The 18281-nt window shown below is 37.0% G+C and overlaps 1 protein-coding gene across 1 annotated transcript; it reads left to right on the plus strand.

Moving 5' to 3' along the window:
• Positions 1 to 1627: 1627 nt before the first annotated feature.
• Positions 1628 to 17306, plus strand: prcp (prolylcarboxypeptidase (angiotensinase C)). Its single transcript, XM_059331711.1, has 9 exons — positions 1628 to 2182; positions 8349 to 8489; positions 8578 to 8679; positions 9452 to 9633; positions 10534 to 10691; positions 12492 to 12664; positions 14522 to 14689; positions 14808 to 14995; positions 16309 to 17306. Exons 1-9 carry the CDS (start codon positions 2021 to 2023, stop codon positions 16529 to 16531), a joined length of 1497 nt encoding a protein of 498 aa, XP_059187694.1. The 5' UTR covers positions 1628 to 2020; the 3' UTR covers positions 16532 to 17306.
• Positions 17307 to 18281: the final 975 nt, after the last annotated feature.

The raw sequence follows: 18281 nt of genomic DNA on the forward strand, positions 1-18281 counted from the left end.
ATAATGTTTTATTTTTAAAATAATTTACCAGAAGTGTGAATATGACTACTGACGCCACAAGAGGGCAACAGACATTGGTGATTTTAAATAGTCAGATCAAAACCTCCTACCACTGACATAATGATGGATATAGATGTATGCACCAGAGTATTTGCTAATGCTTAAAATATGCACATTATTAGAGTTGAACAAATGATAAATTAAAAATAACTTTTTGCTTAAATGACCTGTGTATTTAAAGTTTTACTGTCCTCCAGTGGTCATATGTAGGGGCTTCACTATCAAATTTGTCATGCTAGCACCAATTATAAAATATTTTAGGTCGCAATTACATGCAATATGTTAAGAAAGTGTACATTTCTGGAAATGTACATATGTTTAGGTAAATTACAGTTCTTCACACTGACAAACTAAAGGGTAGTGAACGCTCATGATTAAAAAAATCCTATTAAGAGTCATATATTAATTAATTCAATGCAAATTGTACTTATTTGCACGTATTACGTAACTGTGATATATTTTTTCCAAAACAAATTTTGTATTTGTTGTTCAAATATGTTTTTGGGTCAGATAGCATTAAATGAAACACAAATAAATACTCCATTGAAATAATATTCTGTCACGCCGTTCTTCTCCTAATAATAATAATAATAATAATAATAATAATAATAATAATAATAATAATAATAATAATAATAATATAATAATAATAATAATAATGCGTACTTTAAAGTTTTATCTTGAAATTATTTACCGGAATGTTCTATAACATCTGCATTGACGCTACCTTGACCAAATCAATAGCGCAGTTCCTTGCAGTGACCACAAGAGGGCAGCAAACACGGTGTAATTTGAAATACACTCAGGTCAACATCGCTTATTATATACAGTCTATTATTTAAACGGTCTATGGTCATCATACACGCACAAACTCATGCTTAAAAATAATAAATACTCTTCAGGTTAAACAACTGCTAAATTAAAAATGGTCAGTTGCTATTTTGAATCTGTGTATTAAATACAAAACTTTTGTAGCCCTCCAGTGGTTACAGGTAGCTAGAAACTGCACAGCGCCATTGATTCACAATATATTTAATATGTTAATAGTAGTAGCTTTATAATACTTTGTTACAAAGATATATAAAGTCATGCACCAGCACCATGAAATGTGTTAATAAGTCTCCCAGGAATGCTACTATGTTGTCATTGATGCTACCTTGACGATTGTAATTTTGCAGTTGTTCCCAGTGGCCACTAGAGGGCAGTGAACACTCGGGATTTTTAATACACAGATCATCACCTAGCAACAAGCCACTGACTGTAGAATATGTAAGATAAAAGTTTTTTTGTATATTACATTAAAAAAATGCTGTTACAATAAATACTAGTAATACTATCATATAATCATCATTATATACTAATGAATATTATAAATATTTGTTTGGTGAATAGTTCACCCTGATATGTTAAATAAGTAACGGCTTGATTTAAGATATCCGGTAGTAACTTTCAAAATAAAAGCCCGAAATTACACCGTGGCAACACAAAGGGGATTTTACACTCGAGGCAAACGTAACAAGACACCTTAGTGATGGAAACGAGCTAAAGCGAGGTATCCATGCAGACTATTTCAGCTTTGAAAGAAGGGCATTCTGTTTCGAGTGTAACATCGACGTGCACACGAACTCCCATCAACCCTTGCGGTCGTATTTACAGTAGAAACCATCTGCTTTTTGCTCGCTGCTCGCCGGCTAAAGTTGTTTAAAATGTTGTGAAGACATTGAACCTGATGCTTCCTGTGCCGCACCGGGCTGCCTCCTCTCTGCTGCTAAATTTAGGTCACATGCTGTCTGACAACACCTCTCTGTGGATTTGCTGACAGGCGAGTCTCACTTCCTTTTCTTTCTGCGGGACAGGTCTCTTCTTCCCAGTGCAAGCCAGAGAAGAGAGATCATGCGACCTCATTATCCTGTGCTGAAGAAGATCCGTCTGTAGTGAGTTGTGTTTGACAGCAGCAGCAATGACGGCTGGAGTCAGAGTTGCAGCTACCTGCATCTTAACGCTGTGTCTCGGCTCTTTACACGTGATCGCCCTCAAATCACAACTTTTCACAAGACTTGGCGGCTCATCTTCCTCCACTCAGCCCCCCATCAGCTATGAAACATTTTATTTTGACCAGAAGGTGAGTGTAAAATGTATCTCTTTCATTATGCTTTTATGCCACAATTTCTCCATGAAAACAATTTTACAGTATGTTTTGCACTGGTGTCTTCCTCATTTGCATCTTTCTGTTTCACTTCCCTTTAAATTCTATTGCTTATACACAATACAAGGGCTGAATTGAGTGTTGTAATATAGTAATAATTGGAAGAAATAGAAACTATCACTATATTTGAAAAAATAAAATAATAGAAAAAGTATGATCAGACTGGTGTTTAATGCCAACAGGATCTCTACAGAACAAAAAGAACAACATTGACAACAACACTGTTGCTACTCCACTCTGTTTGTGCATTACTATTAGAAACTTTTACACCAAAACCAGAGTGCAGTAACAAAATTTTTGGGTTCAAAGGTCAAATAAATCGTCATGATTTTTGAGCGTGAAAATTACATCATCAATACATGTAGAAAATAAGTGTTATATCACTTACCTACCTACCTATAACTAATTTGGCTGGCCAGTCAAAAAACACTTTAAAGAAACTTTAAAGCAGTTTTTCCTCAGTTTTACCTTTTGCGTAGTTACTGCAGTTAGACTTTGTAGGGCAGTTTTAGTTTGCACACCATTTCATTTACCACTATATTACCTGCCATCATTGGGCCTCATGTTGGAACATTTTTGTATTCTAACCTTCACTTTCTCTCACTATATAATTTATAACTTGCACAGGATTTAAAAAAACTCAAAATTGCTTCCAAGTAATGAAATATTCAATACGTTAATGGAAAACTGACACACGACTCCTATAACAGGTCTGGACCACTTTTAAACTGTGTTTGTGACGAGAAGATAATTCCAAATTCAAGGAAGCAAACTCTCTTACAATACTTGCAACAAGTCACTTAGGGTAAAATCAGTTGGCCTGTTCACCAATATCTGCAACACTTGCTCTTTCTAAAATTTTAATGCACTTATCTCCGTATAAGCTGTTCGTGTGTTGTGTCTGCAGACAATAGGGGTTTTCCTCCGGCTTCCTGTAGTGAAGGGAAAACTATCACAATTGGCTCTGTTCCTGCCAGCAGAACTGTAACTATTCTCCTGGCTCGCTGCCTAAAAAGGTCTCCGGGGCCCAGTGAATGTGAAACACTTTACCTCAGGGGGGTTTGAGAGATCTTCATTCATCCTTTCCATTTTCCATTTTACTGTTACTTCATGGGGAATCAGATTGCATGTTGAGTGTATGGGGTCATACTTAATGCAGCATCACAATCAGTGACTTGTAAACCTGACTCACACAGTCACAAGACTGTACTTCTGTCTTCTCCCTGCAGTCAGGGGTGTTGTTTAAGGTAAATTTAACCAGGGTACCAGCATTTAAACATGTTGAGTCAGACCCCTAGTCATGTGGTATCTGTGGTAAACTTTAAACTGTGTTTAAGCTCTGCTAACTTGTACATTTGACCGCTTTTCTAAGCACTTTTCCAAGATGTTTGTAGACACTGTGGGGAAAAAAGACAAACCAGTCCACAGGAAAGTAAACACAAACAATCTGTAATGCTGATTCAACCATCTTTAAAATCGAGAGAATAAATAAACACTTTAGAATTATTCAGCTACACTGTAAAAAAAGAAAAAAAAACCTGTTGTTTTTACAGCAAAAAAACGGCAGCTGTGGTTGCCAGAACTTTAGCATAATAAATACGGTAGAACTTTTTTTAATATTACGGTAAAAAGATATTGGCACTGTTGATTTCACGTATAACATTGACATTTTATTCCATTTTTTAAAGTATAAATAAAAAAAATTTTCCATCAAAAGAAACACTGTTTTGCCATTATTATTGACAAGAAAATACTTTATAAATGCTGCATTAATGAATGATTTTAACATGAAATATTACAGTATTTTTTGTTCGAGATATGGTGTTTAGTACATTTAACAGTGAGAAAAAGTATTTTTTATAAAAGATAAATGCAAAAATTACAGTGATGCTTGTATATATTAGAGTATATTTTGTTACACACACGGTGACAGTGAATTTTACAGTGGAGTAATGTATTTTTAACAAAAAAATGTAAAAAATACTGTTTTGGCTGATGTATACTTTTACGGTGTTTCATTGTTACTGAAACTGAATTAACCCATTTATCATTTTACAGTCTTTTACTGTCATGGTTTAGCAGTTTTTCACCGTAAAATCAACAAACATTTTTTACAGTGTATGCACCGATATAAAAATGTTTTTACATAACATATAATGCAGAATATGATGCTTCGTCCAGCAGAGCGTTGGACAAACAAAATCTTCTTTCCTCTGTCATGTAAAGATGGCTGAAAAGTGACAGCGAACAGCCAGTAAGACGTGGGAGTACAGTTTAACATGGTCTAATACATTATATAATAATGTTAAATGTGCTTTAAGAAAGCAGCCTTCTGATATCTCTACATAATTATATTGGTGCTAAATCTGTGCACAATCCACATAGAAAAGGTTTCTTTTTATTTCAGCTGCTGGGAATTTTCCCCCTCTAAAATCAATATTGATATCTGCCTCAAAAATCCCAGGTATGTCGAGCCCTGTCCTCCTTTTCTTACACTAAAGATGAAATATCTTTGTGTTTTGGAACTGTTGTTCAGACTAAACTAGACATCAATCAATCAATCAATCAATCAATCAATCAATCAGACTTTATTTTCATACAAGAGAGATGTAACACAAAGTGCTTTACATAAAAATGGAGAAAGTAATAATATTATTAATAATAATAATAATAATAATAATAAATAAATAAGATAAAAAATAAAAAACAAAAGTAAATAATAACAATAAAAAGTAAAAAAAAAAACTAGATAAAAGTGATAAAAACAATGAATAAATAATTAAGAAGTAGAGCATGATTATGTATGTATATATATATATATATAGAGAGAGAGAGAGAGAGACACTAATAAATAGTAGTAAATAAATAAATAAAAGAAAAGATGTTCTAACACGAAGACGCACGAGCAGAAAAATCTCAAAAAATGGCTCAAGTAAAAGCCAAATTAAAAAGATAAGTCTTAAGTTTGTTCTTAAACATATGAACAGTCTCTTTATTTCATCACATTTTCCTCTAAAGTATTGTGATGAGCATTCTTCAATATTTTCAGATTTTATTTAAATTGAAAATATAATGGAATCAAGAAAATAATCGTCACATTAACCTAAGATAGAAAAAACACTTAGCTGCAGTCCTAAGTGTGATATTAGTGCTGATAGTGTGCGAGCACACAGCAGTATTTGCTCCACACCTGGTCCAACCCACGACATCCTGCCTAATCAGCCACACTGACAAGAAGATAAAGAGCATTTCCTCCCGCCTGTCGCCCATTGTCTTGTCTGATGTGCTTTCTTTGGCCAATCAACAAGAAATTATATGCTTCTTCTCGACAAGTACAACAAGTAAAATCCCCTTTATCAATTTTTCAGTAGCAGTAGCATGTCGGCTGTTTTTACAATAGAATCATCAATCACGCGGCCTTTTTCCTACAGTCTCTGTGGGACAAGCTGCTGTGAGGAGAAATCACAAAGTGATCAAGAAGAGGAAATCCTCTTGCGTTTTGCCTCCAGACAATGAATGGAAGTGTCCTTTAGCATCCTCCAAATGATCTGTTGTAGTTTACTGGAGCTTTGGTTGTTTCCCCTCATGTCTTCATTTGCTCGACTGTAACACAACAGATGCAGTCTGTTTTCTCGTGGAATAGTTAAAGTTCTGGTCCAGTAGATGTGCAGCATGTGAAGTGAATTTTAATTGGAACAAAGTGCTGCCTGCAGTAACCACATGGTGGCACTACTCATCAGGGTGTGGGCTGCTTATGAAACTAGTTTCATAGGTTTTGTGATGTGCATACTGAGTGGGTGCAAGTGATACAGTACTCACCAGGGGTGTTTTGGGTGAAGCACTTTATATTTTCGACCACTTAGTTTGGCATTTAGATGAGAGTTTATATGGGTTTTTCTGTTTGCATTGTAGGAGAATTTCAATAACTGAACAATTTTACACCCAAAGTCAGAAATGCACCATGTAAAACCCTTCTATGTATTAAAAAAGACCTAATAAAACATAAGCTAAATGTCATTTTTCATCTTTTTTAAAGGAATTAAAGCAACTTTAATGCTTTCTTCACAAAATCCTAACATTACACTTTGGATGACCGATGCCACGACACTTATTTTGCTGCCAAACTGCCAAACTTTTCCTTTAAACTGTCTCATGTGTCCCCTCACACTTAAAAGCAGTGCCAAGCGCTAAGGAGTCGAGGCTTGAATGAACACATTGAGGCCCCAGAATCTTTTTGGTGTCACTGGCTCATAAAATTGCTGCCTCCTTTGTATCCACTGAGGAGGGAAGTGGGCGAGGAGGGGGGAAAAACAAAACAAAAACATTTTTGTATTAAGTGTTGGTGCCGTTTCAAGGGTTGGACAACTCGGCAGCCTCATGGGGCCGTCTTCTCTGTGAAGTTGTTGGTTTTGTTTCGGCTTTTGTTTAATAAAGAATACAGGAAATATAGTTGAAAGGGGAAGATACCCCAGAATCCCTGAGGTCTGATGAAAGGATATCTCAGATCTTGTCTAAAGTGGAACTAATGTGGCATCCCTTAAACTGTCTCCAACATATTTTAATACAAATTGGGGCTAATTACCCTAGAATCCAACCTCGGGACTGTCATTTCACAACGCCGTCGTTGGCACAGGGCCAGGTGTCTGTGGATCACATCCAGCTCTGAGCAGGTTACGTGCACGGAACCTCTAAAATGTTATTTGTACATTTTAACATCAGTAAACTATTGGGCTACATTGGATTTTCTTTCAACTTGTTTAACCAATGCACAAGAGACATTTAAATCTGATGTGTTTTCATGTTTTCTTCATTGAAATGCATAAAAAACAGCTAGATCTATGTGAAATCTATTTTGTACATGCATTATCCCAAACATCTTTCAAACCCAGAGAAATCTGTAATTGTAATTAAGGTAATGGTCCATTTCATTTGATCTCCTGTCAATGACTTCATATTCACTTTGCACATGCATCATTGTTGTGGTTGTCTGCTGAATGCTGTCATAAATGGACTTTTGATCCAGTTTTTAGCCAGGTTTTTAACATACACATCGAAGATCTTGTTTTCTGTTTAACTATATCTTTAACTGGGTGAAGAATTTCAGTCTTCAGCCATCTGGATCTTAAGTTATCAGAGAAACCAGCTGAGTAAACATTGCTGGCAGCTTGGCTCACATTGGAGAAAACCTTTTTTAAAAGCGTGAGACTCCTTTATTCAGTATTTTTAGCTATTTTAATCACCTCGTCCGTTTGTTTTGGAGAGGAGGAGGATCTGTGGATAATTCTGTTTAAAACCTCCTGAACGATGAACACCGAAAGAAACCTTACTCGGAGAAGCTGACTGCAATGTTGGTGAAAACAACAACTCCCATGATCCCACGCTGCTTCACAAAGTCACTAAACTCTGTCTTTTGTCATAAATATTTCTATTAAGAGACCTGTAGCAGCAGAAAGTTACTTAGTGTGTCTTATAAGGCAGTGATTCCCAAGGGGGATGTAATAAATCTAATGTGTTAAATATAGATGAGTCAGCATTTAATTCATTAGTGGGACAAAAACAACTAAATTACGGCTACATTAAACGTTTATTCATTTATTTAAATAGAAAAATCACTATAGAAAAGTTTAAAAATAAAGGCTAAATCGCGAGAACAAGGACATGTGTAACATCCCTCCTGCAGTATACACAGGTAACCTCACCTAGCGGTAACCTCACCTTGCGGTAACCTCACCTAGCGGTAACCTCACCTTGCAGTAACCTCACCTAGCGGTAACCTCACCTTGCAGTAACCTCACCTAGCGGTAACCTCACCTAACAACAGAAGCGTCAGGGAGATGAAAATGCTGAATATCTCAAAAAGAAAAAGAGAGGGTACCATGAAAGTCACATTGAGTTCGGCTTCATAGAAGCAATGGACAATGGGGGGTCGCCAAAGTTTACAATGGTAAAAATGTGGGTCCCTCAAGAGAAAGGTTAGGAACCACTGTTCTAAGGCAAAGTACATCTACACTGAGAGCAATCATGATAACTGAGAATATTTGAAATTGTACACTAATTTTATTTGATTTCATATTTGTTACAGATTGATCATTTCGGTTTCCTCGAGGACAGCACCTTCAAACAGAGATACCTTGTATCTGACAAACACTGGCAGCGGCCTGGAGGGCCCGTTTTGTTCTACACTGGTAACGAAGGCGACATCGCCTGGTTCTGCAACAATACAGTAAGCACCCCATCTGTTCCACTACCTTGTATTTACACTGTGCATAATCAGCAGTCTGATGCAACACCTGTCATTGTTTTCTCTGTAGGGCTTCATGTGGGAAATTGCGGAGGAGTTGGGCGCCATGCTGGTTTTTGCAGAACATCGTTACTATGGAGAGTCGCTGCCATTTGGACAAGACTCTTACAGTGTAAGTGAAGATGCAGTGGATTAGATCTAAGAGGCTGATTTTCGGCTTTTTTGGGGGGGTTCCCAGCCAGTAAGAAATAAACAATACAAACAAAAATGTGCCTTGTTTTTCAGAGAGTGTCTCTCTATGTTTAATTTAAAATTCTAGTATTTGTTTGCCAAAGGTGTTCAGTTTCACTGCCAGTGCATATCAAACAAAACCAAAGGAAATTTTTTTTTTGTACTAATTTTTTAATTGGTTTTCACAGGTACACTACAGGCCAAAAGTTTGGAAGCAAGACCAAATTTGTACAAAAAAAAGATCATAGTTTAATTGCTATACTTTGCAACAAAATAAACGTGATTATTATTTAGAGTCACTTATTAGAACACTCTAATTATCAGGTCTTTGGGTTTTTATTGCTTAGACTTTGTGTATCCTTCTTTCCTTAATGTATAAATCTGTACTCTGGAAGAGCTTTTTGATCACTAAGTGTTAGAACAACTCTAAAATCAACACTCACCAACTCAAAATTATCAACACTGAAAAAACAACACTACAGATTTTGCTGTGTAGGTTAATGTTGTATTTTATTTGTTTCCATGCAAATGTGTTCTTTCATGTTGTTGTTTTTTTTCTAATGTCCATGTTTGTTGTTTTCATCAAGGACCACTTCAGAAATAAGTGTTATTCTATAACAGTTTGTACTTTAAAAAATGAAAAAGTGCCAGTAAATATTTTTTTCAGGACATTCACTGTTAATTTTACAACATTATGTGTCATTTGCTTGCAGGACAGCAAACACCTGAACTACCTGACCTCAGAGCAGGCCCTGGCAGATTTCGCAGTGTTGATCCAGAACATGAAGAGCACTTTACCTGGAGCTCAGCAGAGCCCTGTCATCGCCATTGGAGGATCCTATGGAGGGATGCTCGCTGCCTGGTTCAGGATGAAATACCCCAATATAGTTGTTGGGTAAGGTCCGATTTCCCAAAAGATCTAACAGGCAACTTTGCACGTTTTCTGCTCAAAAACAGCAGCAAAAGTTAAAAGGAAATGTTTCAGCTGACAATCAAGCTTATTATAATTAACAAAAACTAACTAAATAACAAAAACTAGAATTGGAAAAAACATTTATTTTAACTGAAATAGAAATAAAAATGAGAGTTTAAAAAAAGATAACTAACTGAAACTGTATTGTGTGGTTACAAAACTAACTAAAACTAACTAAAATTTAGTGAAAATGTCCTTCATTTTCGTCTTTGTCAACTTTTTTCATACGTAAACCTTTTTGGTTGATATGAAATCTATTTAATCTATCTGGTTTTATGACTTAATAAACTTATTGGGGCTGAGATGGATCAGACAAAGGAAATAAAGGAAACATTTATTGTGACTTTCTTGAATCTGGCACACAACAAATACCCCATTACAAAAACCTAAAACTAACACTTAAACTAATAAAAACTAAACTAAAACTAAGCATTTTCCAAAACTAATGAAACATCCAAAACTATTATAACCCTGCTGACAATATAATGATGCAATTCTTGTGTTTCAGCTGCCTTTCTGGCTCCTGTCTGCTAATAAATATAATAAACAACAAGCATTCATTTCAGCCAACATAGTGAATATTATAATCTGTTCTACAATCTTGCTATGGACCCTTGCAGAGAGCCACAGTAGATGTATGAGATGTTAGATATCAGAGTCTGAATCAGTGATCCATTGATTCTAAAGCACCTTTGTCATCACTGTGCTGCCCCAAAAAAACATATTATATAAATTATATAAAGCTTACGCAGGGAAATGGATGTGTTGTGTAATTTAAAGTAAAAAATTGTCTTTTTTTATTTTATTTTATATGTATTTCAGAGCTCTGGCAGCCTCTGCACCAATATGGCAGTTCCCTGGTATGGTGCCATGTGGAGACTTCTACAAAATAGTCACACAGGACTTTGCCAAGAGTGGGTACAACTGTGACGCAAACATCAGAAAGTCGTGGAAGGCTATTAATAATATCTCCTCCACTGGTAAGTTAAACCATGTTTAATCTAATATGTGAGCAAGGCTCCCGGAGCTGAAGTATTTCCACATGTTTGTTTCTATCGACTACATTGATTAACTCTGTGCTAAAGCCTGAAACCAGACAGCTGTTACTAAAACTTGTTGGACTATTGGGTATAAAGTCTGGAGCCTCTCCACAGAGGACAGATTGTGATGTGTGGATCCATAAAATTTACAACCTGCATAACTCAGACCATCTAAGTTCTTTAGTATTCCGCTCAGATCTGAATAAGAAAGTGTGCCCACAGGATGCTCAGCTATCTTCTTCATTTTCACACTGTAGAAATAAGCTTTATTGAATTAAGTGGTGCTTTTTTATTCCCGTCACACCATTAGTGGCCAAAGTACTCCAATAAAAAGTTAATACCACTTTCTAATAAGGTGCCTCTTATTAATGGTTTATAAGCTAGATTTCAGGTATGCAGCTGCAGTTTATGGTGTGATTTATTGTTATTAAATGATTTACTAATGCTGTATACAACAACTATAAGCTGTTGATTACAACAACTTTCAGGTTGCCAGTTTCATGTTGGTAGTTAATGCTTAAATTCTTTACAAAGTACCCCTTTAGATTAACTAAGAAGTTAACTTTTCATTAAATCCTGAAGAAAAAGACAATCAAGATGAAGTTGTTCTGTAAACCATCAATGAATGATTAACAACAACTAGTTAAGCCATTACTTACAGCTTGTTAATACTGCCTAATTTCTCTAACAATATCAACTCACACGCTGTAGGTTTTTGTTTTATTTTTGTTCCACTCACACTAGATTAAGCATTTATTGTAGCCAGGGCAAACAGAAGCTGTACTGAAGATTCACAGCAATCTTAATAAATATTACACACATTACAAGCAAGTACCGAAACAGCCTGGTATTTGTCATTATCAGCAAAAATAAGTAAGTAAACAGGGAAAACATCTGGATTATTGTAGCCCAGAAGCTTCACATAGATGGATGATGGTTGTCACTTTGTGTGCATGTTGGCTGTTTTTGTTGCACTGGGCCCAAAAACTTGAAACGTTGAAAAAGAAGATGTGATATTTGCCAAACCAATCAGAGACTTAAGTAAAAGTAGAAATTCACTGTTTTTTTAAAAAATCTTTTATGATTAAAAAACAAAAACTTTGCTAACAAAAGTGTAAAGTATGTGTGTTTCTTCATTCTCCATTAGGGTTTCTGTCACCACATTTCTCTTAAAAGATGAAATCATAAATTTTCTGTGCATATTCCAAATTAAATAACAATTTGCTCCTGCACTCATCACCTTCGTTTCGTTTCCGAAGAAAAGTAACAAACCAGAAAAAGACATTGGTCAAAGTAAACAATAAGTAAACAGAGAAAGAAAACTGATAAAAGACATTTGGACCGAAAAGGCTGAAGCATAGCTTATTACGCCAACCCTGTTACAACTCAAGTTAGTTTATAAATTAGAAATGTACAATCTGTTATTTATTAATAAAAGAAAGAAGCAGTCACAAAAGAGAGAAAAGATTAAAGATTAACCTTAACCATGATAAGGTTTTGCTGCTAAATACTAATAAAATAACCTTTATCTATCACAAGGTTTTGATATAAAACCTGTGAAGACCAATGGGAGCTGCAGTCCTTAAATTCTAACAAAATAACCTTTATTATATATCTTTATTAAAACAACAAGTCAATGTCAAATTTTAGCACCCAGCAGTAGAGATAAATGCAGTACACATAAAAAATGGTTTACTAATGTAATGACATTTAATTATTTTTTTGCTCTCTTCTGACAAGCGTCGGGTCTGCAGTGGCTGTCAGAAGAGTTCAGTTTGTGCAGCCCTCTTAAAAACAAGTATGATGCTTTCGGCTTCAAGAACTGGCTCCAGGAGACCTGGGTGAACCTGGCCATGGTGGACTACCCCTATGAAGCTAATTTTCTGCAGCCACTTCCTCGCTGGCCCATCCAGGTACAAGCATCCACCAGTAAAAAAAAGTTTTAAGATTAAATCAGCATTTTGACAATCATTCAGATACAACAAATTATAAAACATTGAAGTTCTAGCTCAACTTCAAATTGATTTACTGTCAGAGATCTTAACTTTATTACAACTTTAAATTTTGTTTGTCTTTGGTTAAGCGCCTGATTTGGCCTGACAGCCTGTCTGTAATTGAAGTGAATGTGTGATCCAGCCGATTGTGTTACAAGTGTTTGTTGTGGTCTCCCAAGCTTTTGTTTACAACAGCTGTCAATTAACTTCATTAATATTCATAAGGATCTAGTTTCTTTTAGATTTTAAGTATTCTTTTGGATGAGCAGCTACAAGTAAGCCACCGTTCTTTTCTTCTCTTGTACCAATGGTCCTTTCATTTGCACACTCCGTCAGATCTCTGAGGTGTTCCTCTTAGGACGCTCACATGGCAGCACAGAAAGAGGACATTTGCCCAGAGCAGCTCATGAGGCCGTTAAAACAAAAGCCCGCCACTCTCATTTGAATGTGACTGTAACAAATACTTCACTAGACACTTGATGTGGAAAAGAAATAATCACATAGTTTGCTAAAATTGAAAAGAAAAAGCTTTAATCATGTAATGTGGCATTTTTCTTTAACTCCTAGCATTACAAAACACCCTTTGTTTTCACGTAAAAGAGCTTGTGACAGTATAGCGGATGTTTTTTTGCGGAGGCTGATTGACTTGGATGCAGTGTATTCCACCAGTCACCTTGGCATGTCACGTGCATAAACCAAGCTCTGCTATTGACCCCCAACTCTCTGTTTGGTGCTTCAACACCCCTCCGAGTGCCCCAAACAGCAGACTCACACTACTACTTTTACTAGTGTGATACATTTTTTGTCCGCTTATTTGTTTATCATTTAGCCACTGAATAGATCCAGGAGCAGCATGTCAGGTGAAATAAACACTAAATGGTCATTTTGAGTTTTTTGGCTCCGTGCCTTTAATGTATGCGACCCCTATGGGTGGTTTAAGCGGTTTAGGCAGTGGGTGCAAAGAGGAGCTTTTTTAATGACAAAGCTAATGTGATTATCTGAGTGAGTGTGAGAACGGGGTATTGAGGGCTTAGAGGAGGGAAATCTGTTGGCAGAGATGAATGTATAAGCCTAATCCTATCTGAAAAGTAAGGAGAAGATGCTTTGGAGCAATTGCAGTGTTTTTTTCACGGTATAAATCTTTGGTTGGACATGTCTGTGGCCCTCCTCATCCATCGACCACCAACTCCTCCCCAGCCCGCAGACAAAAGCCTTAGTAACAGACTCCACACTAGCGCAGCTCCCCTCCAACCTCCAAACAAGAAAGCCCAGTTTCTCTGCCTCACAAAGAGTGCAGAACAACAGCCACAGCCAACTCCGCTGCTGCAACCATAACAACACGCAGTGAAATTAAACAAAAGCTGAAACTCAAATATTTATCATTCACGCTATTAATTCTGAGAAATCAACCATGGTCAAAACAAAATAGTGGTAAGGAGAGCAAAACTTTGCAAACTTTACATCACTGGCTTTAAGTAAATGGACGTTTTTCCATCTCGTGCCAAGATTAGAGCAATAAATTCAAGTTCATTCCAGGGAATTTCATATGCAAATCAGGCGCCACCACTTTTTATGTGGAAAAAGTCTTTACAGGCCACAAGAAAGCAATCTCCAGTCTTGTAAACAACTTGGAATTAGATATTGATATTCTTCTCTTTAATGCTGTTTATAAAGAAAATGCATGAAGCTGTTATTAGCTTGGCTAAACTGGGATGTAACCACAAACTTCTAATTCATTATTTTGTGTTTTGCTTGTTCCTGCATTATATTTTCAAGGTGGTGTGCAAGTATCTCGCTTTCGAAGCCGGCGTGTCTGACCAGCAGCTGCTGCACGGCGTCTCGCAAGCGGCGAAGGTCTACTACAACTACACCGGAAGCTCTTCCTGTCTCAACACATCTCAGACAGCAACCGGCAGTCTCGGTTTCCTCGGCTGGTTTTACCAGGTGCGGTAACACAGAGCGCACTGATCAGTCTTGTCTTACTAAATAAATGGCAGCACAGATGTGTCAGTGGGCAGCTTTACCTGCCACAATGAATATGTGTCCAATCCCTCATTCCCAGTCCTGCACAGAGATGGTGATGCCCATGTGCACTGATGGCGTCCAGGACATGTTTGAACCTGCCGAGTGGAACTTCCAGGCCTTTTCTGACGAGTGCAACACCATATTTGGTGTCAGGCCACGAGCTGATTGGGCCGGCACGGTCTACGGGGGGAAGGACATCGCCTCTCACAGCAACATCATCTTCAGGTAAACATGCAGACTCAGGCAGAAGTTTCTTTGTGTTTGTCTGCAGCAGTGAGAGCCATTCAAGTGGATTTTATTGCAGACAAATTAATAGTACCCACCTGGGTAGCCGCAGGAGGTAGACAGAAGTTTGTAATACTTAAATGAAAAAGCACTGACTCTGATGTAGCTCAATCACAAACACTAAGGTGGGTCTCATTATTATGCTGAATACCAATTACAGCTTTTGTCGAGCTATAAAAAAGGTCTTACAGTCAGAAGCTTTATGTGAGTTTTCGCACCATGTGAATTAAATGTCATAACATATTCTGATCACTAAAAAACAGAGCTGACAAAAAGGACCGGGAGTTTAATTTGTAACTAACAGCCCATGTGGGAGGTTGACAGATTCTGACATACAACCTCTCAAGACCCGCCTTTGTGGCAGTATTTGCAGCTGTGGTTTAGTCAGTTGGAATTAAAGTGTCTTATTATTTTGTGTAGCATATTTATGGTACTTTCAGTCTTCTTACGTCTGTATTTTATGTCTGTTGCCTTATTTTTATATGGGAGGTTCTGGTGTTGAAAGATGCTGTTTAAATTGACTTACTTACATTTACCTGTTGTAAAGCCCAGTAGATGGAAAAAATAAAGTAGAACAAGTCATTTTACGTTATACACTTTAAACAATTCTTCCAAAAGTCTCAATTGATATTACTGTGTCATTAAACAATTTTGTTAACTCATCGATTAGTTGATTTAATTATCAGGTCTGTAAAATTTACTTTCTCCTCATAGAATCATGCAAAAGCACATTAACATTAAATCTTGCATTTACCAGAGGTGTGTTTATAAGTTTCTTGGAAATAAGTAATTCAGTCGCATAAAAAATGATGAATCAGCTAAAGAAATTTTACTTGACTAAGATCAAAAGACCAATTATTCAACTATTCGAGGACAGCCCTACTAAATAAATCATGGGTCTCAAACTCGCGGCCCGTGGGCCAGTTACGGCCCTTGTGACAATATTTTGTGGTAGTTTTATATGAATGGCACTTTACCGTGTTGTGTGTGGAAGGTCCCTTTAATTACTTTTTTTTTGGGTCATTTTGTGTCTCTTTATAGTAATTTTGTGTCTTTTTTGTGTCATTTTGTGTCTTTTTTTTTGGTAATTTTGGGTCTTTTTTTGGGTCATTTTGTGTCTTTTTTTTGGTCATTTTGATACTGCCTCCAGCGGCCCCCAAGTAATTTGAGTTTGAGACCCCTGCTCTAAATGAACAACTTTATAAGTGGTACAAAAGCATCTGATCGCACTGTTTCTGCTCTTTGTATTTCAGTAACGGAGGATTGGACCCGTGGTCGGCTGGTGGAGTGACTCACAACATAACAGATTCTCTGGTTTCCATTATGATTCCTGACGGAGCGCATCACTTGGACCTCCGCTACAGCAACGACCAGGACACACCTTCAGTCCGAGCAGCCCGGGCGTTAGAGGTGATGTATTTTCGAGAGTGGATCAAGCAGGCTGAAAGGACACCTCAAACTGCATCAAGCCCTTAGTCCCTAAAGCAGCACGATGTCGCTGCAGTTGCCTAGCTTTAATTCGTGTGATACTGTTTTCACACTATTTCACAGGGTGCTTTCTGCATTATTATGCCAAAGTTTCAGCTTTTTTAATGATTGTTGTTGGGGATGACTTTCTTTACACTGAATGATGACATATTTTTAAATTCCAACACCACCCTTGATCTTAATAACTAAGTCATTAACCATGTGAGAGTGTGTTATAATCTTAATCATGTAGCCAGTGTTCAGACTCTTTGACCCAATGAAACACTCTATTTCTTTATGCCAAATTATGAACTTCCAAGGGCTTTGAGAGGTACTGTATTATGAGGAAAATATGATCTGCGTGTGACAACAATGCTGTAGCGTAAATGCCTTTTTTTGTTATTTCATGTAATCACAATATCAGCATGACTAGACTGGATATTTTGATTTCTCCTGTGTAAAGTTTTCCAAAAATGCATTAAGGCCACTCAGCCTCCAAACTTGTGTTTTCTCATTGTCAGTCTGTGTTACAATCAGGGATTTTATCACATCTTTTATTTAGGTTTTATCCTTTAGTTTCCTCTTTACAAATTGGCACCCATAACCTTTATCATCTTGTCAGTCTTGCTGCTGTCATTCAGGTGTGTTTGTATTTGAAGTGTGTATTGTGATTTGCTTGGTAACACTTAAAGACGTCTCAGGAGAAAAAGTTTGGCACCAAATATAAAGAAAAAATATTTTTTAATGTCATCACAGACTGTGCTATTAAACTTGATTTGTTATCGTTCACAGAAGAGCTGTGCCTTCCTCACTTTTTAAAAAATAATTTCTATTTTTGTCTTTCTATATTTAATCCCCAAAAACGCATCTTCCTGATTAAAAAGCTACTCATGATATTGTCATATAATCTTTCCATTTGTCTTTTGATTATAAATGGATGTGCTGCCTTTTGTTGAGCTCTTTGTCATGTTTCAGAAGAAGCTTTTAAGTTACTTTCACCTCGCAGGAACAAATGCATGTGGCTGAGATTTAATAAAATCGGAGGAGGCCAATAAAGTCAGTGGTGGGAGATTATTGCAGCTACGCCTGCTGACCTCACCCCTGTGGACCAACCTGTGGGATTCCCCCTGGCACGCATTCATTCACTGGCTGCCATTAAAGCTTTAAATTGCGGCACCGAGGCAGCCCATAGACTCTGGTTTGTTCCCCCCTGCTAGTAATATTATTAATACAGCTCCTGGGGTGCCAGGGAGGTTGAGAAGGGTTGATGGAAGGTTAAGAGTGAGTGGATGGGGGAATCAGCAGGCACCAAGAAGCTTTTTGTAGTTTACCATGAAGTCACAGTTGTTTTTTTTCCCGTTTTTTTTTTAAATGTCAAGCTAAAAGACTGAAATGACAAAAAAGACCAAAAACAAATGTCAATGAAAACACGTCTTCTTGCCTTTTAATATTCTTTGAACTATTCTGTCTAATTATTTTTCCAACCCCCTCTTCTTTTAAAGCAAAAGTTCCTGACATGACATGACTTTGTAAAACAGATGGGGAACATGTCCGGCACTGGTATGTGGGTTGATTTTCTACCAGGAGACACAAAGCCTGACTTCTCAACATTTTGTCACAGGGTTGACTGGATTTCAGACACCCTAGTAGAAAGAAACATAGCTAAACATGGGGGAGGACAGGGTTCTCCGCCACTAAATGCCGTGCTTTAACTTTTCTCAGGACTCTGAGAGGTCATTAATTTTGCCAGCCTTTTCTT

This window comes from Centropristis striata, chromosome 4 (assembly GCF_030273125.1).
Source record: "Centropristis striata isolate RG_2023a ecotype Rhode Island chromosome 4, C.striata_1.0, whole genome shotgun sequence".
NCBI classification, from domain to species: Eukaryota; Metazoa; Chordata; class Actinopteri; order Perciformes; family Serranidae; genus Centropristis; species Centropristis striata.

Bases quoted from the DNA above. Each gene is read 5' to 3' on its own strand.
- prcp (XM_059331711.1), top strand. From the start codon at position 2,021: ATGACGGCTGGAGTCAGAGTTGCAGCTACCTGCATCTTAACGCTGTGT. The intron at 8,490-8,577 runs GTAAGCACCCCA...TTTTCTCTGTAG, and splicing joins CCTGGTTCTGCAACAATACA to GGCTTCATGTGGGAAATTGC. The intron at 8,680-9,451 runs GTAAGTGAAGAT...ATTTGCTTGCAG, and splicing joins TTGGACAAGACTCTTACAGT to GACAGCAAACACCTGAACTA.